General features: G+C 35.0%; 1 protein-coding gene and 1 long non-coding RNA gene across 4 annotated transcripts in view; one reads left to right on the top strand and one right to left on the bottom strand.

Annotated features, from left to right (window-relative positions):
- The window catches only part of FBXL17 (F-box and leucine rich repeat protein 17), a 497,950-nt gene that overhangs the window by 162,458 nt on the left and 308,270 nt on the right, over window positions 1–27,222 (bottom strand). For all 3 annotated transcript variants that reach the window (XM_060635240.3, XM_060635241.3, XM_060635238.3), the window contains one exon: window positions 703–779. In XM_060635240.3, the coding sequence (XP_060491223.3) occupies window positions 703–779 (77 nt within the window). The remainder of the gene's footprint in view (window positions 1–702; window positions 780–27,222) is intronic.
- On the top strand, window positions 13,650–26,079 carry LOC144616466 (uncharacterized). The gene is made up of 2 exons (XR_013555864.2): window positions 13,650–14,120; window positions 25,791–26,079. It is a non-coding gene; the product is annotated as an uncharacterized LOC144616466 (long non-coding RNA).

The raw sequence follows: 27,222 nt of genomic DNA, 5'->3' as shown, positions 1-27,222 counted from the left end.
TCCCATAATGCCAAATATCTGCTTAAAACTCTATATTTAGATTAAATATACAAATTAATAAGAAAAAATATATAAATGTGAAAAAAAAGAAAAGGCTAGGTTACTCTTTTATTACTCCAATGAGATGATTTCGTACTTTTCATTTTTTTCTAAAACAACTTGCTCTTCTCCACTTTAGAAAGCTATTGAAAATTAAGGTAATTTAAAATCTTGCATCCAAATGTATACCCTTTACTTTTTACATATCTACGTGTGGAAGTTTCCAATGCTTTAAGAAATTTAAAGCATTAAGTAGCATGCCATTTGGGGTGTCAGCAGGGAATGTATTTGACATGACATTAAATTAAGCATATTAACTCAAGTAATAACTTTTTAGTTATACTTATTATATCAAATATTAAATTATGCTGGTGCTTACTTTCACTGGACAGCTTTTTTAGACATACTTTTTAATCCAATGTGAGTGTGTATGTGTGCATATGCACACAGTGTGTGATTGCATGTGGTGAAAAATTGACACTGCATGTTCATTTTATTCTGGGCCCTCGTCTCATGATTTCTTAATTTACTTTGGTATCATCAGACATCATAAGATGAGCAGTCTCTATGAGATAGTAGCTCTTGATTTCTTTTAAAAAGTTTCAAAGATTTTGTAACTTTTTAATTCTAGAAAAAGGAATAGGACAAGGACTCATTACATACCATAATCTGTGATTTTACAGGACACCAAATACAGCTCTTTCAGGTTTTGTCCTTCCTTTGCAATGACCTCCACACACCTGAAACACACACATAAAAAGTGGTGAGTTACACTAATGCGTTTCAAGTTAAATTAGCAAGAGTCTGGCCATGACTGTAACAGGAAGAGGTCAGCATTTGATGAATGCCACAGCTCTCTTCTCTCAACAAACTTCTTTCAAGTGTGTCAGGAAAAAGTGTTATATTCTCTGCTTTAAACTCAAGTGTAGTAATACCTAAATGACTTTAATTAAATACATTTATGACTAGTGTATATTTTAAAACCAAAGTGATGAAAAAGAGACGGTTCTGTAAAAGTAATGTCACATTTAGTAACAGATTAGTAAACACAGGCTATATAAAGAACATGTCATTTACATAATAAAATGATATATAACAATTATAATGAAACTAGAATATAGATGGATGGGCTCTTGGTTCAATTATTAATGATGGAGTTTGATAACACTAAAATATACATTTTTGTGTGCTTTATTCCACAAAAATCAGAAATATTTTTAAAATCTATAACTAATTATAGATGAAAGAAAAATCTGAACACATAAGAACCTTAAAATCTATTACTTTAAAATGTTTAATTCTTAATATTTTAAATGAATTATTGCATAGATATAATAATATAGATAGATATGTAATATAAAGATATGTAAGATTTAAAGTCTTCTCTGGTTTCATTTAAGTTAAAAGGTTTTTGAATGGTGCACTCAGCTCTAATAGCTATAGTGGAACATGTGGTAAAGAACTGAATGAACTTTAAAAATAATGATTAACAACGCCATCCGTTTTGTGGCTCAGTCTCCCATAATATCAGAAAAACCTGTACAGTCATACTGAAATGTAGGAATATGCATCCTTCAATGTAGTCCCTGTTTTAATCTTTATAAATAACAGTTAAGTAAAAGGGTAAAAGCAAAAAGAGTCATTAACCTTTTCTAGGAAGTAAGGATCAAGTAATTTGATACCTGTGTGTATAATCCATCAAAAAATTACTGAGTATCCATCTCTGCCTTGCAGATATTTTATTTGCTGTCTGGCTTATTTGTAGGAATCTTCATAAAATGTCAGAAAAATTTATATGATTTTACTTCACATAATTCATTACTGAAGGTTAAATTAGTTATAAAGAAGACATACTTTTTCCTTTAAGATATTTTTATAGAATATTGTTTTAATGAAATGATAAACATTTCAAAGTTCCTCAGAATAAATGAATAAACATTGTTTTTGGCTTTTTTTAAAAAAACGATTTATGACAAAAACAGAGAAGTTATTCCATGGCTACAACAGAAAACTTAAAACAGCAATACAATGCAATTACCATTGATAGAGCTTATTATGAAGGGAAAATTTTAAATCTAATTCCATGTCATTTGGCTTTAATGTAATATTTGAATAAACTCATAAAAAAGGAAGGGCAAAAGGAGATGAAACATTACAGGCAACAACTATGTTTTATTTACAACTTTAAAAATGAATTTTCACACGCGAAGGATAAAAATAAAGACCCTAGATAATTACAAAACCCTTAAATTAAAAGAAATGACTACCTTCTCTCATGCCAAAGGTACGTTTCATCGTCCTCCTTTAACACCTACCAAAAAAGTTTAACAGATGCAGTATTCTGTATGACTACTACAAAATAAAATAAATTAGTACAGAAATAATGTTTGTGTCATTTATTTTATTCTCATGCTCTTTCCAAATAGCCCAAAATGCCTGATTTTACATTTGATTGTGAAAAAACTCTAAGCAGATGCAATATCCTATCTGTGTTCCTGTCACTTGATTCTTTATAAGATATGCCACAAGCACATAGGAACATTAAAGACACACAGAGCAAACTACAAAGAGCAAATAACACAAATTGATTTCACTGTATAAGCCAGATCAAATGCTATTTCATAGGCAACAAGAACCAGTATTCATATAAAATAAGATAATCAATCACTGGATGAAAACTCTTGAAAAACTGATGAAAGGCCATGAGCATCAGGTTTCCCCACTGCGTGTCAGAGGAAAGTTATCATGAATAGATATGGCAAGTAAATTTAGCTTATTCAAGAGGCGACAGCCAAGAGATAACACATGATTAAGAAGGAAGCAGTAAATATCTTTTAGACAGAAAAGGAGAAAAGAAATATGAGAGAAAAGCACTTTGCTTTTACAAAGTATCACCTAGGATTTTTGCTGTTTTTAAAAGTTCAGCTGCATGAGGTTTTCCAAACACTTTTAATTACCCTGTAATCACAGCCAGTGTGCTAGAAGTTACGCACAACACAGAGGTGCTCCTTGAATAAAAATTCATGGAGAGAAAAAAAAAAACATTCCTTGGAAGATGTGTGGCAAAACTTAATTTTTTTAATGTAAATATCACATCATTCCAAGGTGTGATATTTGAAGCAAGGAACCCCAAGTTCTGTGAATGTAGGCTGAAACTCTTAACACGATATTACGCAAAATTGAGTGTTTCAAATAAGTAGCTAAAATACCTGTTGTTTTGAGAGTTGAAAGTGGAAACGGTTTGCATTGTCTTGTTACCGCAAATTGATGGAAATGGAACCCCACATCAACTGGCTAGTGCCTGAAATCCAGGGATTAGTCCAGGTCTAGTTTCCTAGGCAGCCTGCAGTGACAGCAGGTCATGATGAGACAGACACCTGCATGGTGATTGTCCTTTCCTCCTGAAGCTTTTAGAGTCCATTACAGTATGTATTTACAGGAAGTATGTGAACATAACACTATAGTCTGTGGACCACATTTACTCTAAATAATTCTCTGTTTCGAGTCTTGGCTCTAGTCTGACCTTTAGTGTATTAACATTACAGCATTTCCCAGTTCACTGTATAGCACTATGCAGGCAACAAACAAGGTGGTAAAGCGTAGCAGTTATTGAAACTTTTGACTACAGGTACTTATATAATTTTTTAAGGGTCAGTTTTTAAATGGTAGCAATAAAAAAGAAATGTTTGTAAAGTGATAATCTTTAAGGAGAGCGCGAGAAACAAGGACCACATTTAAAACCTTTGTTTCTCCATCCCCTCTCCTATTCACAGATAATGCATAGGAGGATATCCATTAATTTCAGTGATAAATTATAGTTTTGTCCTGAGGGACAAGCCATGAGTCCCTAAACTCAGAATCTAGAATTCAATTTTTACCCATTCTTCACCCCACGCTTGTCCCCACCATCCCTAAAGACAAACCTCAGAATATCATATGACTGACATTCTCTATGGGTCAGTACATTCAAAGCTTTCTCACTTAATGCATGACAACATAAAGAATTACAAAACTTGGAAAAAGAACTATATCCTTAGGGAAAGAAACAATCTATAAGATTATTAAGGAGAAATTAATAATGAGAAAATGGCATAAAGGAAAACTTCAGATTATCAAATAAAAAAAATATCCAACACAAGTCTGCTAAACTTTTCCCTAAATTCTGAGAAATAAAGTGAGACATATCTTAACAAGAAGAAATAAAAAATCTGGCGAAATATACCCTATTCTCACGTCCATGGACCCACAGAACCACCTAGCTCCTTTGAAAGCCTGTATTATCATTCTCTATAAACATGAGGGCCTATAGGAACAATTTATCCAAATCAAATGTTCTAGGATCAATATATTTTAGTTTCTTCTGAATTGCCTCCCCTCAAATTATTTTCTTCTTTTATGCTTTGGCAGGGTTCTGAAAAAAAATTTAAAATTTGCAACCACTGTAAATTCTTGAGTAACAGCTGTTGAGTACATATGTGTGTGTATGCATACATATATACATATAAACTCTTTTAGAATTCCAAAATGTGACAGAAAACCTGCTCCAAAGTATCCAAAGCATCCAGAATTATTACTTATAATAATGCAATGTTATGCTCACTTGCTTTTGATAATGTTTTAAATGCACCTGAAACATCTGATGAAATTCGAAAAGCAACAAAAAGGTTACTTTTGTCAGCTATAGAGGATTTTTTTTTTTTCAGAAGAAAAAGCATTTACTTAGTTTCAGTGGAGGGAAAATCTGTCTCCTTAGCAATAGATTCCTAATCACCTGATTTATGTGAAGGGTAAAGGTTAATGAATTAAGCTGTGTAAGCTTCAAAACATCAAAGGAATTCAAAAGAGCCTTGAATTATGGAAAACAATGGCCCATTCTACATACATACCAAATTTTTATGTTTTTTGTCTCCTACTCAAAAGCTAGAACATGGCATTAGTGACAATTGAAAAGAACTAATGAGGAAATATGACTACATTGCTTGCAAGAGGAGTGTCCTAGGAGACCTTGTTACTGTTTGTGATGTGCTTCAAACCCAAAAGAAGCTAATTGGAGCTGCCAGACACTGGTTTCCAAATCTCACTTTAAAGGACAGGCTCAATCACCTTAGAGGTGTGGAAAGAAATGTCCCCATTAGAGATGCATTAGTATGTGGCTTGGTGAATTTCTAAATAAACTTTAGGATGTTCTTTCCTAAGTCACTTTTATATTTGAATAATAGATATAACTTCAAGGAGAGGAAAAAATGCAACAAGACAAAAACAACCCCGCAGATTTAAAACAAAAAGTATGAAAAGTGCTGTAAAGTAATTGGCAAATAAGTACAATGGGGAGCTAGGTATGTTTAAGGTTGAATAAACATGGAGATCAAACTTTAAAACTCCTGAAATGCAAACACATTGTAAAAGTGATCTATTGGGGGGTTTAAGGAATAGAACTTCATTTTCATCATTTCTTGAAACTGAGCAAGCCAATAAGCCACCTTATGCTATATAGCTTATAAAAGCATAAGAAGCTGCAACTCACAGACACATACAAATGAAAAAGGAATAAAAAGGATTTACAAGATCTAAGGAGAGCAACAACAGAGCAAACTTACTCCAATTCTGTGCTACAAAAGCTCATCCTGACTTCAGGTCATTTAAATGATAGCAGAGGTCACCAAAACACAATTTGGCATCTTATGGAAAGAATAATGATATTTGATTGATTTTTCTAAATCCTCCAATTGAGTTTTACTGAAGAATAATCCAATCCCAGTGCAGCAAATGAATTGGCATGATTTACAGGTGTATCTTGCTTTCAGAAAATGCCCTATATAAACGATTTCTATTTACAAAAAAAAGACACATTTACAGGTAAACGTGTACAAGACGAATCGACCCAATAATCTATTAATAGTACATTTCTCCTTATTACATGTCACTATAATTTCATCTATAAACATTCCATTTATTACTTTTTCTAGTAATAGGACACCTTAACCTCACAGAAATGGTATGCAGTAGTTATTGTTGTATTTAACTTAAACAACTACACATAATGACAAATGAAAGACACAACAGCATCAAAATGATATGCTGAGTGTGCTTTGTATTTTATGATACACTTTTGTGTAAACATTCTTCTAGTCTATTCCATTTACAACATGATACCAAAAAATATGTAAGTCTATTTTCTCATGTAAACTTCCGAAGATATTCTCATAGTAGACATGTTCACCATAAGATATTTTTTTTAAAGGTTGACTTGCAATGAAAATGCTAAAAGCATTTGCTCAGAGCATGTTCTTAATATACCACAGGGGCAAAGACTAGCAGTGACATGCAAAATGTCACCAGCTCCACCAGTTAACAATAGTTATCGTGGGACACTCATTAAGTTCTCAGATATGAAATGTTATTCTCTGGAAAGCCAATATCTGATTAGTGGACCTAAGGTTAATTTAGGCATTTGCTACTTAAAACAGTAGAGAACTGATGCCCATTTTGTCACATGGATAGTGAAAGAGAGACTTACTACAATAAGTAGTACAGTAAGTAGACTTATTACAGTAAGTACCTACTACAATAAGTGACCTATAAATTGAAATGTTATTGAAACCTAAGTCCTAGGGGTTTGCACCTTTAGACACCTTTGAGGAGGCAGAGCAGATGTTGTCATTACTGATCCTTCTGGACCACCCTTTCCGTAAGCATCTCTAACATTAGGTAGGCTTCCCAACTGGAAAGCTAGTAGGAGTCAGTGCTGAAAAAGGAGTACACAACAACAAAATAATATTTTCCAATATATTTAGGAATGACCATTACAAATCAGCTCTAACTGAAATATTTTGCTTCTTCATTTATATAGTAAAATATGTTTTAATATAATTTGGATGTTTCTCAGAGTATTTTAAAAATGTTTTTTGGACAGAATGAAGCCTGTACTATTTTAAAAATGTACATCTTCTTTAAGCTACTAAGAAACAAGATGGTTAAAGGTTTCCCCAAAGGGAGCTTAAACCAACTAATTTGTGACAAACATGGATTTGGCTTTAATATTTCAGATACATTTATCCAAAGTCTTGTTTTTAATTTTAGCCATTGTCCCATCCTTTCACCACAACTACACTAAATCATTATTTAACAACTTGAGCTCACTTAGTCTGAGCATTCCTCAAAATATTCAAGAAACAGAAAAAAGATCCAACGCTTTTATTTATTTATTTATTTATTTATTTATTTATTTCAACCATGCTTTATTGAGTGCAAACTATGTGTTAGAAACATTAAAAGATATAATCGGAAAGCCACATTATTATAAAATGATGGACATAATACTTATAACCTTGATAAATCAACTGTTGTTTATTTTTGTTATTGTTAATAATAATGTTCCCACCTAGGTGCAAAAAAAAAATCATATCATTGAAAACAGTTATATTTCAGGACTAAAGGAAATCCTAGAAAGAAAGGAGGAAGAAATGTAAAGGCAAGACTTTCTAATTCAGCAGTGTATTCATTCCTCAATGGGGGAAAATGTAGTTACTTTGAAACAGGAAAAGTTAAAAAACCTCCTCTTCCTTTAAACTTTTTGGGGTTCCATCAATTTATTACCAACATCTCTGGGGGAATACGGCACTGCACAATGTTGATACTGTTAAGACTGGTGCTACTTCTATGGTTTTCTGGCATATTTTTAGAAAAAGGACAAAAGAGAAGATTTTATTATTCTACATGTTACAAAAATTTATTGTGTGGAAGCAAAAGCCCAGGCCCTTAAAAAAAGACCCAGGAATATAAAAACATATAAAGCTATGGTCCATTTTAGTGAATAGTAATTCATCAGAAGCCACTCCCCTTCTGAAAAAAAGTGATGCAAGATTCTGGCAAGCTCCACACCACGCCCCACTACCACCACCAATAATAAAGAAAAACTTTAATGTTAAATCTAGAAGAGATTTTTAGGCTTCCAAACAACCAAAATGAAACTGAGGTGGGCTATTCCACATATAATTGATAATAATCTCCCTGCCCATTCCTACCCCATTTACCCTAACTGCTGTAAGTAGATAAGAAAGTCTCAATCTAACGGACATCATATACTTCGTGCTCACCTTTGATTTAAAATGGCTAAGACTGAATTATTTTACTGGAATATAAAAGCACCCAGAAGATGAGATTTCAGGCATCATTCAGGAAGGAGTTAAGTACTTCCTTACCAGAAGACACCACAAGTCGGCTTTGTAGTGACTAATTGCCTCTTTAACCTCTGTACTCTGGGAGCTGGCCTGTGCTTCAATACTAGTTCTGTGATAGAGCCAAAGACTGATGTTCAACATAGACCTCCCATGACCTGCGTAGCCAAGGAGTTAACTCAGACAAGATGCTGACAAAAGGTTTCCTTCTCACTTGGGAAGGCACAAAATCTCTTTTTGGATAAGCCAAATTCTCAGAAGACTATAAAACACAGTAGGTAAAGACAATTTATAAAAGTCAAAAGAATGGTTTCACTCTGGCTAACAGTGATTCTAAACATCCAAATGTATAATTCAAAATTTTGCTTGAGAAATGGTTTTAGTGATAAGAAAAAAATAGATTATTTATTTTAAAATGCAATGAAGAGGGCACCTAATTTGATTTCTTTGAAAGCTTATAATTAGATAGCTGTAATAAAACACAAAGAAAGGAGGTCAACGTTCTCCATTCCAAATGTTTCCCCTACGCTTCAAGTATTCATACTCAGGAAGCCTGTACTTTGTCATTAAATTTTTAAGCTTGGAAAATTTCTGGCTTTAGCAAAAGCCAACAAAAGAATTTTTACAGGTGATTTTCAGTAGTGATTACACAAAAATAATTAATTCTGCAATTGGGAGAAAAGCATAGTGAAGGCCTCTTGTCAGGTTCTGAAAAAAGAAAGGGAAAGGAGTGAGTTCTAGATTAAGGAGCTGGAAAAGGGAGGGCACTGGGAACAAAATAACCTCGATATTCATCCACAAAGAAGAAAACAGAAAGCTCACACAGACTTGATGAAGGCAGAGACATTACATACATTTGACTTTACTAATACTTGGCTAGACTGAACTCTGAACCCTTTGAGGCTTAAGGATCATTGCTGCTGAATTCATAAAAACCTATTCCAAAGCTCTGAAACTGCCACTGCTTTATTCTTGTTTTCTCCCATATCATTACATATTAATGTTCATGTCAGAGGTAAAATAATCTTTGCTCTAACACTTATGGGAAAGGGAAGCATTAGGTCATGCTTAATTGTTCTGCTACATTGTAGTTACACAAAGAGATAACTTTTTCACTTTAAAAAAGAAATAATAATTACATTTCTTTTTCAAAAAAAAAAAGAAAGAAAGAAAGAAAGAAAGAAAGAAAGAAAGAAAACAGCCCACATATTTCTACAAATGACAATAAGGGGCATTGACCAAGAATTCTCTTATGAAAAGTATGCAGTTTATATTTTGTAAATCCCAACAGAAGAATAATGGCTGGTTTCAGTTAATTTTTATCTATCTGAAGGATATAGAAACAAAGTCCTCCAAATTTTCTTCTTAAATAATATTTAAGTAAATACAACAGAATGAAATTCAGAAATTCCAGGGAAAGGCTATTGAATCTTACTTAGCTTTTCTGGCTAAGTAAGAATTTCTGGCCAATTCAATGATTCCTAATATAAAGTTCATTTGCCTATAAAATACACTTCCATAGGATTCTCTCTTACCTCTATCCATCAATGAAAAGACTTGATCATCAACCATTTAATTTATATTCAGAAGAGCATATAATATATATGTGCATGTGTGTATACATTTTTGAATATAATTCTTTTGTTATAACTACTTTTTAAAAAGTTTTTATTTATTTTTTTGAGGGGGCGGAGGGGCAGACAGAGAGTGAGACACAGAACCGGAAGCAGGCTCCAGGCTCTAGCTGTCAGCACAGAGCCCCATGTGGGGCTCGCCCGAACCCACGAAGTGCGAGATCGTGACCTGAGCTGAAGTCAAACATTTAACTGACTGAGCCACCCAGGCGCCCCTATAAATGTAATTCTTAAGAAATACATTTTCCCTTACCAATACTATCATTAAATGAGCAAACACATAATTGTTATAAATGCACTTAGTACAAATTTTAGCAGTCTTGACTCTGAAATATCATAATCACTAAAATCCAGGTTGCTCTGCTTGGACTAGTCATCGGTCTATTCCCTATGAAGGGGAAACACATTTCTGCTCCTAGGGAGAGTGGTGGAAAGCTAATGAAACCAGTGTGTAAGACCGATAGAAACCATGGAGGGAAGCATTGCCCAATTTCTCCTTGCAGAAAGTTGCAAAAACATGGGGAAGGAAGAATCATTTCACCATTTGTTTCAGACAGTGGGTACCTTGCAGGCAACATCATGTCTGACAGCAAGAACAAGCAACACTCCCAAACCCAGTACTCAGCTTTATGTTATTCTAAAGTTATATCAAAATGAACAGCACATCTCTGGCATATTTCTCAATGCTCTACTGTTGATTATAGTTACAGTTCTGTCTGCATAAGCAACAAACCATGTAGCAAAATGGAGTAACAGTATTAACATTCCTGCTCTGCATAAAAAAACAAAACAAAACAAAAAAAAAAAACACCACTTCTCTCAAGTACCCAACTAAATAAAGGAATTCATTCTGCTATTCTGAGAAAAAGCAAGATTGAGAGTTGAGAAGAGAGTTTACTGTTTTTAAAATTAGTGGAATAAAGAGGCAAGAGCAATGCCAGGTGTTTGAAAGGGATGTCAGGTAAATGTGCTTGGAATCTGATGATCAGTTTTGTGCTTCTATGGGTCCTGAGAGTATCATGAGTTCTTCCCTGATAATGACAGAATTGTATTACAAAATAGAATTAGAGCACAAATTCCTTTTTGTGATCTTTTATTGAAAGGTAAATACATAGTCCTCAGAAACAAAACACACTTAGGCCATTTAGCAAAATTTGGGGCTTTGGGGAAAATAATGGCAATTCAATGACGCATCAAACTTTTAAAAAGGTGAATGAAAATATAAAGAGTAATAACTGTATAAGCAAGTCAGAGAATGTGATATAAACTCAGGGATGTACTAGTCAAACTAGTGGCTTCAGTTAAGATTGTGAAGAGTATTATAAAAAGGAAAAAGAAGAAAACAATATATACAACATGTAACAATACAAATATATAACATACTACATTACATATAACATATGTGTAATGATTCTTGTTATAAATAACATATATATGTAATAATGAATATATAAAAATACATTCATTTATTTCATCATTAGTAGGGGACTTGAATTTATTTTGTTTACTTACATTCAGGTTTTTTCCACTAGAAATGCATACAAAATTATAAAGAAAATATTTGAGGCAAGAAAGGTAAGAAATACGGATAGTAAAATAATGTCAGGGGTATACTCACCCTGAAGGGATTCATACGATTCAGGGCTGAAAAGCCTCTGCAAGTGGGTTAAGATTTTGGAATAAGCTTTCAAGGAACCAAAGTAAAGAGGAAAGTAGGATTATTTCTAAGATTCATAATATCAATGATTTTTTAAAAATCTAATGTTCAAAAGAACCTACAAAAAGACTAGATAGGCCTGAGGCAGTTCTGGGTAAAGGCTAATGTTTCAAAAAAAAGTATCAAAATATTCTGCATCATTTAGAAAATGTCCTCTCATTTCTTAATACCACTATGGACTTAACCCATGAGAAACTGGCCATTCAAAAAATTTAAAAATTAAAACTATATTATACATGATTAATAACAGTATAATAATAAAATAGATTTAGTTACATCGGAATTTTGCTAAATTTTAATGTTTCATATACAAAATCAATCAGTTACAGATACTGGAAATACGTTTCAGATGCTCAGACTGTCATCATCATATGTGAGTGTGTGTATATGGGTGCATCCACTGTCCTAGTGTTGGGAATGGAATTCAACATTCCCAAATCAAACAAAAACATTCCCAAATGAACAAAAAGATCTCTAAATCTTTTCTGTAAAATGGAAATTACAATATCTGCCTCCAAGGATTTTATAAAGGTTACATTTCATAATGTCTGCAAAGATGCTTTTAGTTATTCAACAAACATTTACTAACCCTTACTATGCCCCTAACTATATGGATACAAAGATGGATAAGCCAAGCCTCTTCCCAAGGGGGATTCACAATCTTGTCAACTTTAACATCCTCCACACAAATAAGACAGGGTTATTTAGAATAGAATAGAATTTCCTAACATACATTTCTCAGAAAACTAGCATTCTGGGGCTTTAATAGTTGGCATATGCAAGAAAGAAATGTATGGTTCAATAAGTTCATGCTAAATCAAATTTTTTCTTAATAAAAAATTTAACATAAAACACATAGGACAGCACCTGGTACACAGTAAGCAATTAAATGTTAATTAATATTATTTAGGTCCTAGCACAGAACTTGGCACATAAAAAAAACACCTGTGGTAGGCTGAAAAATGGCCCCCAAAGACAATAATTCTTATTCCATGGAACCTATAAATGTAGTTTTTTTTACATTTATACATTTACATTTTTACATTTTTTTACATTTAGGTTCTTTTTTTATGTTTAATTTTTAAATGTTTATTCATTTTTGACAGAGAGAGAGAGAGAGAGAGAGACAGCAAGAGTGAGGGAGGGGGAAAGAGAGAGAGGTAGACTTCAGGCTCTGAGCTGTCAGCACAGAGCCCCACGCGGGGCTTGAACCCACGAACCTGGAGATCATGACCAGAGCCGAAGTCGGAGGCTTAAGCGACTGAGCCATCCAGGCACCCCTAAATGTTTATTTATTTTTGAGGGGGGGGGGAGGGGAGGGGACAGAGATGGGGGACAGAGGATCTGAAGCGGGATCTGTGCTGACAGTAGGGAGCCCCATGAGGGCCCTAACCCACAAACCGTGAGATCATGACCTGAGCTGAAGCCCCCTGTTTAACTGAGTCAGACACCCAGGTGCCCCTATAAAGGTAACCTTATGTGGAAGAAAGGGTCTTTGCAGGGGGAGATTCTCCCGGACTATCTGATGAGGCTCTTCAAACAATACCTAGTGTACTTCTAAGAGAGGCAGATGGAGAAGTGACACAGAGGGTGGGGTGAGGACAGGTGGAGACCGCAGTGATTTGGCCACAAGCCAAGGAATGCTGGTAGCCACCAGAAGCTGAAAAGAGGAAGAATGGAGAGGCTTCAGAAGGAGGCTGACACCTTGACTTCGGCCCAACGAAACTCATTTTGGAGGTTTGTCTTCCACAGTCATGAGAGAGTAAATATTTGTGGGGTGTTTGTTGATTTGTTCTTTCTTTTGGAAATAACAGGCACGTTTAACTGTGCCTGGTTAGAGATTTGTTTCCTTTTGGGAATTTTAAAAGGAAAGGAGGCAAATTTCTCTTCTACAAAAAGTAAACTGACTTGCCTTTCTGCTGTAGGTGGCTCCAGAAGAAGTTAGTTTTGGGGGTATTGCTCTGTAATTAGTCAGGATTACCATATGAAGAGTTTAAAGACAGAACAAAAGTCTGACTTGGCCCCTCGACCCCCAGAGGTCAGGAGGCTGAGGGAGCAGCGTGCGCTGCCCGGTCGCCCCTGTGGCAACACCCTGTGACCCTCAGAGCCATGCGAGCGGTCCGCCCGGCCGCGGTGGCTTCCGAGAGCGCCCGAGCCGGCCTCACTCGCTCCTCCCCCGGACGTCGAGGGTACAAACTGGGAGCAGGCGAGGAAGCGACGCTGGCGGCGGGAGGCTGTGTGTCCCGAGGCGCGAGTGTGTGGGGAGCGAGCTCAGAAGCCGAGAGCGGGCTGACGGCTGACGAGGCGCTACCTGCCGACTGCCAGGGCGGCCGACTCGACGCCCTGGAACGGCTTCCGGCGGAAAGGACTCTCCGTTAGGCCGGGATCCGATCCTACCGGAAGAGTTTCACCCGTTCTTGCTTGCTGGCTGTGGTGCTGAGGAAAAACTATGATTGGATGGAGTGTGCTTCTTTTTTTCTAGAAGATTCCATGAAGCTTCCCAGCAACTCTTTCATTTCCTCCTCGTTACTGTCTGGAACATCCAGTTTTCTAGTAGGTTCTTTGTCTTTGGGTATTGTAAACTTCCTCTCTTTCCAGAATGTGCTTCTCTGTTCTTGAGAACCCTCCTGCCCCACCCGCTCTCGGCGAGACGTGTTTCCTGGGCTTGTCTCTGGGGGGTTTGTCTGTGTTGTGTGAAGGAAGTGCCTCTGTACTCCCGGGTGGGTCTGCTTGCCGTCTTGCAAAACCACCCATCAGAGGTCAGGTTCCACCTCCGGTTTCCTGCTGCTGATTTCCCTCCGAGCCTGCTTCGTGGGCGCGGGGTTGGCCCTGGGCTTCCAGGCGGCGGTGGCCCACTCCCCACATGGGCCTTTAATTTCGGGACTGTTTTACACCCTGAGTTTGGTTTCTTTTTAGAAATCTGCTATGACTGGGTGCTATTTTGGAAAGACTTCGACTGAAATTCAAGTTTCTGAATTCTTCCATTTTTGCATTTTCTAAGGAAATATCACTGAAACCACCAAAAATATTGCACGTGGGATGGCTGGTTTTTCTTGTTCAGGCCATTCTGCCAACGGGCTAACTTTTAGCTGGAAGGACGTGATGAAGGGGAAGTAGAGCGCGCTGGAATGTCGACACCTGTCTTTGTTCATGCTTGCAGCTGATGCCAGGAGAGGACTCAGCCCAGGCCATTCAGTGGGTGACAGGGAAAGCCTGACTAGGAGGCCAGGTATTCTGGCATCTTTGTTTTTAAGCTACTAAATTTGTGATAATTTGTTATAGTACCAATAGGAAATGAATCCAAAGCCTAATAAATGTTATTAAACTAACCATTATACATGTGGCACCAAGGAATGTGATTTATAAAGGTAACAAGCTAAGTGCAATTATGATGATGTTACTGGATAAGACAAAATTTTAATTTGTGAAAGGGACAAAAAAGGAAAACTTTAAAGAATGTAACCACATCTAGAGCCTGAATTAGAATAAATTCCAAAAAAGGTATGTCTTTTTTAGAATAAACAATTATTCCCCCCCCCAACATTTTATTACAGAAATTTGCAAACATACAAAAAGTTGAAAGAATTGTTCAGTGAAAACCCATTATCCACCACCTAAATTCTATAATTAACACTGTCTACATGTGCTTTATGTCACATGTATCCATCCATCTATTTCTCTATTCATCCAGGTATCTATCATCAATTTAACTTATTTTTTGGTGCATCTTAAAGTAACTGCAAACATTTCACTCCTAGCCACTTCAGCATATACATCATTAACTAGAGTTCAATGTTCTTTTTTTTTTTTAAAGTAAGATTTACCTACTGTGAAATGCATAAATCTTAAATGCAATCAGTTTTGACAAAAGCACACATCTGTCTACCTTGAACTGCTATCAAGATTAAGATTATTTGTAGCACCCCACCAACTTCCCACATGCCACCTTTTAGTCAGTCATTGCTCATACCCACCCACAAAGGCAACTACAGTTGTAGATGTTTTGTTATTTTATTTTACCACAGCTTAGTTTTGATTGTTCTAAACCTTCATAAAAATAGAACATACAGTATGTACTCTTTTGTGTAAGCCTTTTTTTTTTTTTTACATAGCATAAAGGTTTGAGATTCATTTATGTTGTTTCATATTTCAGTAGTTCTTCCTGCTTGTAACTTACAATTGACAAGAGGTATTCCATTAGATTAATATACCAAGTTTCTTTATCCATTCTTCTCTGGAAGGGCATGTGAACTGTTTGCAGATTGGGGGCAACTGCGAATAATACTGCTTCTAGGAACATTGCCGTACAATCTTTTTGTAGATATATGCTTTCATTTCTCATAGGTAAAAACCTAGGATTGGAATTGCTGCGTCACAGAGTATTCGCAGTATGTATTTAGTAGATGATTAGTTTTAGAAGAAACTGACAAATCTCCTTCCAAAGTTGTAATACCATTTTACATTGCCACAAACGCTTTTGAGAGTTGTAGTTGCTTCCTGTCCTCACCTGTTGATGTTATCAGACATCTAGACATTCTGGTGAGTATGTAATGAAGACTAAACATTAAAAAACATAAATGTTCTATCACGATAATAATTAAATTTTTTATATCTGTTTTTTGAGTTTATTTATTTTAGCAATCTCTACACCCAGTGTGGGGCTTACACTCCCAACCCGAAGATCAAGAGTCAGATGCTCTTCCAACTGAGCCAGCCAGATGCCCCTACTCTTTTTATCTTTTAAGAAAATATTTACACAATGACAAACTATATTTGGAAATGGATCAATATTTTAAACTTTATCTTTGTATTTCCATAATTTTTTTTTAACGTTTATTTATTTTTGAGACAGAGAGAGACAGAGCATGAACGGGGGAGGGGCAGAGAGAGAGGGAGACACAGAATCGGAAGCAGGCTCCAGGCTCTGAGCCATCAGCCCAGAGCCTGACGCGGGGCTCGAACTCACGGACCGTGAGATCGTGACCTGAGCTGAAGTCGGACGCTTAACCGACTGAGCCACCCAGGCGCCTCTGTATTTCCATAATTTTTTAATGCACACAACATTAAAAGTACATATATATGATATGGATTTACTCATTATACAGACAAAGCTTGGTATAGACTCTTTGTAATAGCTTTTTGGCCCAGATGCAACATTCCATCTGCTAGGTCTTTGGGACATCTTCATGGCTAATTCCATTTTTTTTATCATCTTTATCCCAAGCAGCGTAACTAACAGTAATCAGATAATTTTAGGAAAGAAGTCTTAGTCATTTCATATAGCCCTCAATGTTACCTTATATGTTGCTTTCCACATTCTCTCTCGTAAGTTGAACTAGAAGTTAGAAACTAATTTAAAATCAGCTCCAAACTATGATCTCCTCTATAACCATCAAGCTTTTCATCATTTAAGGTTTATAACCTAAATCAGTATTTGGTGGAAGACATTATAGAATGTTGTGACTTACAAAGTAGGCTGCTTATTCTATTACCAAGAACATTGTAAAAAATATATATAGCCAGAAACTAGATTAGGACTTTGGCATTCGTCAGCAAATAGTAAAAGTTGGATACCGTGGATCTCTCAGAATTTTCTTCAATTACTGGGGATAAAAACAAATGATTTTCCTTTCTTTTACTATTTATAATTATTTAAGTAAAATGGCCAATTTTAAGAAACTTGCAGTCCACTGATTTTCATAGCTACATATAATATATATAAAATAAAAATCTTAACTGAAACATACAGAAAATTTCAAGTGAACATTAAGATGCTTAGTACTGCTGAAGAGATAAAGTCAATGTTTTTCTATAATCATATGTGAACACAGAAAAAGAAAAGATCAAAGAAAATTTAACCTGACAGTTTATCTTTTTCCACTCCATTGTAAATTTTATTTAGGTCTTACATACAATGATTCACCTCTGATCTAGATGATTTGGGTAAAGCAACTAAACATCAGGTATTTAAAGAACTCTGTAAACATGGCTCCCAAATAGGATCAAGGAGAGAAATCGTCATGAATCTTTTAAAGTATTCGATTAAGGCTCGAGACATATAAAAGTTCGTAGTAAGCCATACTAAGATGTGCCAAGCACATATTTGAGGATTTCGGCTACATCTGAAAGAGCCTTCTGATACATAACATAAAGATAACTTGAAGATATTAATAACTTTAAGCATATTACTAAAAACATTACATGATCAAAGTCTGGTATTCAGTGAGGGAAAGAGATACCTTTATTTCACAATTATGTAAAACTACAGTAAGAATTCTATGAACTACTGTATTATTTTTCATAATATCAATATTTAAAAATGGAAACCACTAAGAAATAATTGCAAAGTTATTAACTGTGTGAAAGCTTTTAAAAGTCATTTTATACTTCTACATTATTCAATTATCCCATATAACTTTCAAAACATTCAGTCTAATTCTTTTTAAAGTGAACTTTAAACACTGATTAGAATCAATGTCTATAAATCCCTGCAAGGAAAAATAAATGCATGTTTACTGCAAAAATTAATACAGAGCTGAAATCTTTAAGTTTGGAAATCTCTCTTAACAGTACAACCAATATCAAACATTAATTATAAAGAGGCATTCAGAATTATTTGGGGGAGAAAGAAGTCTTAATGGGCATTGGGCTGTGTATTCATATAAATAGTACAGGGCCATATTTGTTATTGAGCCTAACTTCTTTTTTTTTTTTTTTAATGTTTATTTATTTTTGAGAGAGAAAGAGAGAGAAAGAGGAGCTCAAGTGCAGGGGAGGAGTATAAAGAGAAAAGGGAGACACAGAAGCTGAATCAGGCCAGGCTCTGAGCTGTCAGCACAGAGCCCGACACAGAGCTCAAACTCACCAACTGTGAGATCATGACCTGAGCCGAAGTCAGCCAAAGTCGGATGCTTAACCAGACTGAGTCACCCTTATTGACCCCAGCTTCTAACACCCATACCCAGTCACCCTGAGTCTGGTCCTCAGCCAAACACCTAGCCCCTCTATTCTTGGAATCTTAAATTTTATTGCCTTATCCAGGCCAGATAAAGATGAGCAGAGGCCATGAAGTCCTCGACAAACAAACAAAAAACACCACATGGTTTCTCTCTCACCTGTTAACTGCATAACAATTAAAAAATCCACTAAACTGTACAATTTATAAAAGGAAGATCAAAGTTGTTTTCTTTTTTCCCCCCAGATTGTTTATGTTGTCCCCATGGTGCTGATACACTAAGCATGCACTTGGTCTGCTTAACAATAATCTAGTAGAATGCCTGATCTTGTAACGACTGCTACTTCACTGGGAACACTCTATCCCCCCATTTTATGGACTACAATGATTCCGCCACTTTTTTTTGTTCAAATTTTGTTCACCACCTATTTCTTTCAATGTAGATTGAAAACTAGGAATGACTTCTGGCACATATATTCTGCATAACTGTCTGACTTGGTGCACTGAACACATTTATTACCTAGATGTTTTCTCAAAACACTATGCCTTTTAATATATTTAGATCTTACCAGAGCCATAGATATAGAGTCCAGCCACATTTTATATGGCTGAGTCTGTGTTTTAAACAAACATTTGAATATGAATGGTTTTAGATCAGACATGTGCTCTTTAGTTGTAACAGTCCCCACCATTCCCTAATGAATACATTTGATCTACTTTACTCGTGTACATTCTTTGTCTGGATTTTATGGGCATTTAGGTTTGCAACTCCTGAAAATACCATGTATATTCATCCACATTGGTTTAAAACCCTTAATTCAGACCCAAGTGCTGGTCTCTTCTCAGACTGACTATTGATCCTGACCCGTGGTTTTCCTTCTCCTCTGTTGTGACCACTGTATGAAGTATATAGCTCATCATCCTGACCTGACTTCTAGTTCTGACCTCATGCAGGGTCCATGTTTTACTCACCTGTGATGTGATGCTCAGGACAGGTTTGTTGAATGAAATGAGTGAAGGATTGGTGCTGACAAGTCATGCCCTTGTATATACTTAGAATTCTAAATAAAAGGACTAAATACATCACTTTTATTAAGAATAAGTCAATAAGGGGCACCTAGGTGGCCCAGTTAGTTGAGTGTCCAACTCTTGATCTAGGCTCAGGTCACTATTTCCCAGTTTGTGGGATCGAGCCCGTGTTGGGATCCCTTCTTGGGATTCTCTCTCTCCCTCTCTCTCTGCTCCTCCCCAGCATGCACAAGCTCTCTCTCTCTCTCTCTCTCAAAATAAATAAATACAAACTTTAAAAAAAGAGAATATATCAACAAAGTAGAACATTATTTTTAAGCAGAAAGACTAGATAACTTGTAGTTATGAGGAGAAATATCTATGAAAAATCTGGCTACCATAAAGGATAAAAAGCATGTAATAACAAAATGTAAAGGGATTTAAAAGGAGAAAAACTGTGTATGGAAATCCATAAAGTTAAAAGTATAATAATAGGATAAGAACATGTACTAGAAACATGAAGTGGGCTCTGCTGAATTCCTCGTAGACTTATCTTCTACACTAGATAAGCCAAAATCATTCAGAAGATGCTATAATATTCATTTTTAGGTAAGCAAAAGAAGGAACAAAAACTGTAATAAACTCTTAAAAAATGTGACGGCTACTGAAAATTATAAATTGCTATTAATTTCAAGGAGCTCATCTTATACTTCTTGATATTGGAAAGGGAATATTTACCTGAGGGAAGTAAATTCACTTTCCATGACAAGTTCTACTTCAGGACAAAGAAAATACCACAATTTGTCAATGTGAGAGTAAATATCACAGCAAGAAAATAAATATGGTTTACAAGGTATTATTTTCAAAGAAGGAAGATGAGGTAAACAACATAGTTCAGAAGTACTTTTTATTTAAAATATATACCCTTTAACATTTATTTGCTTACAGAATTAAGACGGTATGTTTACTAGAAGGATCTGGAACACATTTCTTTTTAGTGTAATTTAGAAATGTCAGTGCTTTCAAGAGGCAGAATGGCAGAGTGCTATGGAGCACAAATTCTGCAGTCTGAGAGCCAGGGGCCAGACCAAATCTGGTCTGTTACTAAACCTCCCTGTGCTTTACTCTGCTTAACTGTGCAGTGGGGTAATAACATTCACTTCAAAAGGATTTTGTAAAGATTAAAATAATATATGTAAGTTGTTTAGAATTCTACCTTGCACATATTAAATGATACATATCTTAGCTATTGTTACTTTATTTAAAATTTCCATTATCTCTAGATGTGATGCACCTCCTGATTTAATTAAGACATATCCGGTACTACCTATCCAGTATATTGCTGAAAAACCAGAAACCTCAATTTAATCAAGCTTCTAATTTACCTATCAATTCATAGGCAATATGGGGGACGGGCAAGTAGCAAAACATACTGTATGATACCATAAGAAGACAATCAGCTAAATCTACAATGTAAGAAATTTGTAGGACAAACAATTCATGATCTTCAACAAATAAATGACATGCAAATGCAGGGGGTGGGGGTATTATTCACCAAAAGAAACTAAAACATGTATCAACCCAATGCAACATGTGACCTAGTTTAGATCCTAATTTATTTTTTTCCTAATTTAAACAAATAAGCTGAAAAAAGACTTTAAAGAAATTAGTGTTGCTTGTTAGCTGTAATAATAGTATTGTATGTGTACACTTAAAAATCTCCATTCATCGGGGTGCCTGGGTGGCTCAGTTGGTTAAGTGTCTTGACTTCAGCTCAGGTCATGATCTCACAGTTCATGGGCTCAAGCCCCACATAAGCTCTGTGCTGGAGCCTCCTTCAGATTCTGTGTCTCCCTCTCTCTCTGCCCCTCCCCTGTTCATGCTCTGTCTCTCTCTGTCTCAAAAATAAATAAATGTAAAAAAAAATATTAAAAAAAAGGTGAGGGGCACCTGGGTGGCTCAGTCGGTTAAACATCTGACTTCGGCTGAGGTCATGATCTTAAGGTTTGTGGGTTCAAGTCCTACACTGGGCTCTGTGCTGACACCTTGGAGCCTGGAGCCTGCTTCAGATTTTGTTACTCCCTCTCTCTGCCCCTCCCCTGCTCATGCTCTGTCTCTGTCTCTCAAAAATGAATAAATGTTAAAAAAAATTAAAAAAAATAAATAAAAATCTTCATTCATTAGAGATAACCGAAGAATTTACAAATGAGGGGAGTACCTGGGTAACTCAGTTGGTTTAAGCGTCAACTTCGGCTCAGGTTATGATCTCGTCCTTCATGAGTTCGGCCCTAAGTCAGGGTCTATGCTGACAGCTCACAGCCTGGAGCTTGCTTCAGGTCCTGTGTCTCCCTCTCTCTCTGCCCCTCCCCTGCTCACACTCTATCTCTCTTTCTCTCTCTCTCTCAAAAATAAAATAAACATTAAAAAAAAAGAATTTACAAATAAGTATTTGCTCAGGATTTAATTTAAAAGACTCCAGGAAAAAAAAAAAGTTAGAGGGAAATCAATTGATGAATAAGAACAGCAAAATGTTGGTAATTGTTTAATTTGGGTGATGGGTACATAAGAGTTCATTTTTTGATTCTACACTTATATATGTTTGAAACTTTCCATGATAAACTTTAAATTTTTAAAATTTATCATATGGTAGTTTAATGTGTTTACCCTAAAATCTCTTTATGCTATCCATATTTGTTCTTCTAATTGTGCAACTTAACTAAATGTTATAATAAATTAAATGTGAAAGTGAAAAAGAGATAATTATTTTTATAAAACTACATTGAATGCTTTGCATATATCTGATAAAAGTAACTCACTAAAAATGCTTTTGAATTAGGTGTGAGATAATCTTAAAAGTTTAGGGGAAAGTCTAAAATTTAGAAGGTTTGTACTTATATTGCTTCTTAGTGCTAAGAAGTATCTTAGTGCACATTCCACTTTAATGTACTGAAAACTGGATATCCCTGATGATGCAATTGGGGTTGGCAGAGGTGAGATGATATGAACACCCATCAGAACGCTCTTGTACAAATAAAAGATCTTGGTCCTTCAGAAGAACACTGGTGAATAAGTGGGCATTTATAGAATTTTAAATGATACAAACTACTTTAATATTTTATTTTACAATCCCTACCTCCCCCTTAACTCTTGAAATAAACAAATACTAATCCCCATAAGGGCAGAAAATAAGAGTTTCTACTGAGTTACAAGTTTGTTTTGTTGTTCTTTAATAAATGTTTTGGACCCCCTTTTTAACTTAATGGAATCCATAGATTACTTCTGTTTTAAATCCTGTCCCAAATATTATTTCCACTATTTAAGTTAATTGATTGATTCATAATATCAGATTAAAGTGGTATAGATTGAGAAAATAATATGATGTTTATAGTTTTAGAATGAAGATCATATTACCACAACCATGGCCTCAATAAATCAGAAGTTGGGGGTCTTTCTAAATTGCAAAAAGCTGTGTTTTGCATTTGACCAAAGATAAAATACACAGTAAAATGTATTGATATCAACTAGACTTAGAAAATGACAAATTATTTATTTATATTCTGCTTACTTAACAAAAGAATTGGCAGTAGCTTAAAATGAAAGTAAATGTTCATTTTAGCTAGTTATAAGACAATGAGATGATGACTTTGCTCTAAAAGGAAAACAAATGCTTAAAATAAGCTTCCTTTCCAAAAGCCAAGTTATGTAAGATATTCAAAGTCACTATAATAAAGTACCAGAAGTAAAATATCTTTTCCTGTTAAAAATTATCAGTCTTCATTTGTACAGTGGAATATCAGTACTAATTAATTTTGAGGTTTATTCATACACTTTGGGGACAATAATCACAGAAAGCTACCCTAAATCCTAGCTGTATGTTCTAATATACTGAAATAGAAAAAAAAATTATCTCAGTAAAATATATTTTGCTATAGTTTTGATTTAATTATAGCCCCTATCTCAAAGCTGTTGGAAAACATGACAATGCAGCAAATCAGCATAAAATGAATACATAATAAGTGCCTAAAGCCCCATGCCAGAATTCCTCATCATCATAAATTTAAAAATGACATTGTTTGGTACTTTATTTAAAAATAGTAAAAATGGTGAAGATATTACTTTACATCCTGGGAAACAAAATAGAAAACTTTAGTTTCTCTAAACCAAACTTTCAAAATGATAAGAATTACATATTTAGGTATAATAAAGTCTTGAATTATGAATAAGCATTTAGAAATCTGACACTGCCTTTTAAAACTGCAGTGGATATTATGACTGCTGTCTAGGAGCCACCCCAAACACAGCTGCCGCTATGAGTTTTGATCATTTGGAGCTTCTAGACTCACTCAAAAGGCAGTTTATTTATAAAAAGACAATGTGGACTTAGTTGTCAACTTTCATATCTGGCTGTGGGAAGGATATGGGGAAACAGATACACATGTGGCAGGAGCATAAATTATCAACATCATTCTGGAATGTAGTCTGGTATTATTCATCCCTTCATTTTATATACTTAAGGACCGCCATACATGGCCTAGGGATATTCTGGATCCTAATGATATAGGATGAACAAAACTAAGAAAACTTTCAGTGACTGTGTCCTATGACACAGAAATTCTATTCCTGCAAACATAAATAGAATAGGTTAAATAAAATTATGGTATCCAGATGCACACATGTAATAGGATGATACATATTTTCCTTGACATGTCAAGATTTCAAGAAACAGTCACAAATAAGAATATGTCACAAAGTCACAAAGCAGAATGATTAACATGGACCCTTCTATATTACAGCTTTTTAATATTTCTTCCATCTTCTTTTTTTTTTTTTTATTTTTTTTAACGTTTATTTATTTTTGAGACAGAGAGAGACAGAGCATGAACGGGGGAGGGTCAGAGAGAGGGAGACACAGAATCCGAAACAGGCTCCAGCCTCCGCGCTGTCAGCACAAAGCACGACGCGGGACTCAAACTCACGGACTGCGAGATCATGACCTGAGCTGAAGTCAGCCGCCCAACTGACTGAGCCACCCAGGCGCCCCTCTTCCATATTTTTAAATTGGTTTAGATTTTATATCTTTCTTTCAAAACATTAATTACCAAAAGATTTGTAGGAATAGGAGATAATTTCTGAGGTTTTGTGGGCATGAGATTTTTATCATGAAAGTTGACTATCAGACATTAAATATTTAAGAATATAAAGGTAGAGTGCAGATTTGGTAATGTAGGAGTGATTTGGTTTAGATATTTGGGGCAATAAAGCAACTATAAAATTTGTAACAATGTATCAGTAGATATGGAGCATTATAGCACAGGACTTGGAATCAGAGGTCTAGGTTCACACATGGTTTTGTCTTGTGATGTATGACCATGAACCAGATTATTTAACCTCTATGGTCTATGACCTTAACAATAAAATGGAGATAATGGCTTCACAGGATTATTGTGAAGATAAATGGTATAATACACATACAGTGATTCATAATCATAAGCACTCAATTATTATTTCAGTTGTTAGCCATTATTAATACTTCTAAATCAGAAAATATGTATTTGTAAAATATTTTAAGGGTTTTTTTTTTCTTTAGTATTTTCTTACTAAATTTAAATTAAATTACATCTTTAGGGGGCATCTGAGTGGCTCAGTTGGTTAAGCGTCCGACTTCAGCTCAGGTCATGGTCTCACAGTTCCTAAGTTTGAGCCCCACATTGGGCTCTGTGCTGACAGCTCAGAGCCTGGAGCCTGCTTCAGATTCTATATCTCCCTCTCTCCCTGACCCTCCCCAACTTGTGCTCTGTCTCTCTCTCTCTCTCAAAAATAAACATTAAAAATTTTTTTTAAAAATTAAAAAGATTTTAAAAAATTAAATCTTTAGTATTTTATTATTAAATATTAAAATTATTGGCATGAGAATGTTCCTCTTTCCAACACAGGAGGCTCATGTTTAATCAAATTTCACGACTAGGTGTTAAGCAGAAGAGATTTCTCATGCCATGGTTTTGATATAGTGCTGTGCCCAGAGATGGAACTTAGCATACAGAAATTTATGGACTCACATGCTCTACAATAAACTCCTATAAAAACATCTATGAAGCACTCTTTGTCATCATTTATGGCATGAAAATAGACACCTGGCCTATGATCTTTACCAATTTAAGCATATCTTAGATGGAACACAATGTTACCAATGATTTACATGTTTTGAAATATTTTCTCAACAATTTTAAGACTTTTTCTGTCTACACACTTAACTCCTACAGGAAATTACAGAATGCCCATCTAACTATCGACACTTGGAAAGCGAACTATGAATAGATGGCTGCAATAGAATAAGCATCCAGGGCTTTAGAGACATATCCCAGAGGAATCTACATCTCTCTCCTAAATATCCAGTAAGGAAATGGAGATTTATCAAAAAAGACAGGTAAGCTATCAACCACCCAAAAGCATTTTGCAAATGCCTTCAAAACCCAAAGTCTATTCAAGAGATCAGATATACAAATGAAAAACTTAGGAAAAAAAAATGTTTGACATAATGTAAGATAAACATATGTCTCAAAATAAAATTTAAATTTGTTTTAAAAAATTTTGTTTTGTACTAAACTATTAAAATTTGACATCAGAAATAAACTTTCAAAACAAAATGCTTTAAGATAACTTGTACAAAATATCAATGCCAATAGTATCTTTGCATTGTGAAATTAATGATTTTCATAATGGTGTGTCTTTAATGTAATAGAAGAAATTAACATCATAAGTTTCATTATGAAAATTTCAACATGAAATTCTTTTCATGTTAAGAATTTACCAAGAGTTCGTTTCCCATAGTTCTAAAATGTAGTTTTAAGTGTCTCAAAAACACATTTTTTTAACGTCTTTCCCATTTAAAGTTCCCAAAGACTTATAAATTTTTAACTCCATCTCCCCAGGCTGTATAAATTCTCTTTTTGGAGGCTTTCTGATGCATGGATTTGATCTATATACAATTTAGCTAAAAATTAAATGCATAATCTTCAAAAACTCTAAATCTTTTACAGTTGTGCTGTTGAAGATGAAAGAACTTGTATACAAATGTTTAAAAGTATATAAACCTTCCTATGTAAGATGGAAAACAAGAGGCTCAGTACTTTTTCTTAAATCTGTCCAAAGGGATTTTGTTAAAATAGTATGCTTAAACTTTCAGCAATCTCATTACAATAGATATTTCACTGGCAACAAAAAGGTTCCACTGTCAGAGTAATAGTCAATAATAATTTTACTGCTACTAAAAAATGGCATTATTAATTGGTACTTTAAAAATCTTTTGAAATTGGGGCACCTGACTGACTCAGTTGGTGGAGCATGTGACTCTTGATCTTGGGAGTGTGGGTTTGAGCCCAATGTTGTGTGTAGATTACTTAAAAAAATAAAATCTTAAAAAACTGAAATTAATTACACATCTATTATCTTAGTTTATACTTGAAAACACTGTGTATGTGGTTTTATTTTCATTTGATAATTGCGAGGACTGAGTTGTAGGGATATTAAGTCCTGGGGGCAACAATATTATATGTTGTGATAGTAGTAAAGGAATGAGACCAGGTTACTAGTTCCTATATCTAGGACCTCTCTGCTAGATAATGAAAGAATTAAGACCAGTAACATTAGTGAGCATTCAATAGCTGGTAATTTGCCAAATATTTACCTATTTAA

Source organism: Panthera onca, chromosome A1 (genome assembly GCF_046562875.1).
Source record: "Panthera onca isolate mPanOnc1 chromosome A1, mPanOnc1 haplotype 2, whole genome shotgun sequence".
NCBI classification, from domain to species: Eukaryota; Metazoa; Chordata; class Mammalia; order Carnivora; family Felidae; genus Panthera; species Panthera onca.
This window is presented reverse-complemented; position numbering and strand designations above follow the sequence as displayed.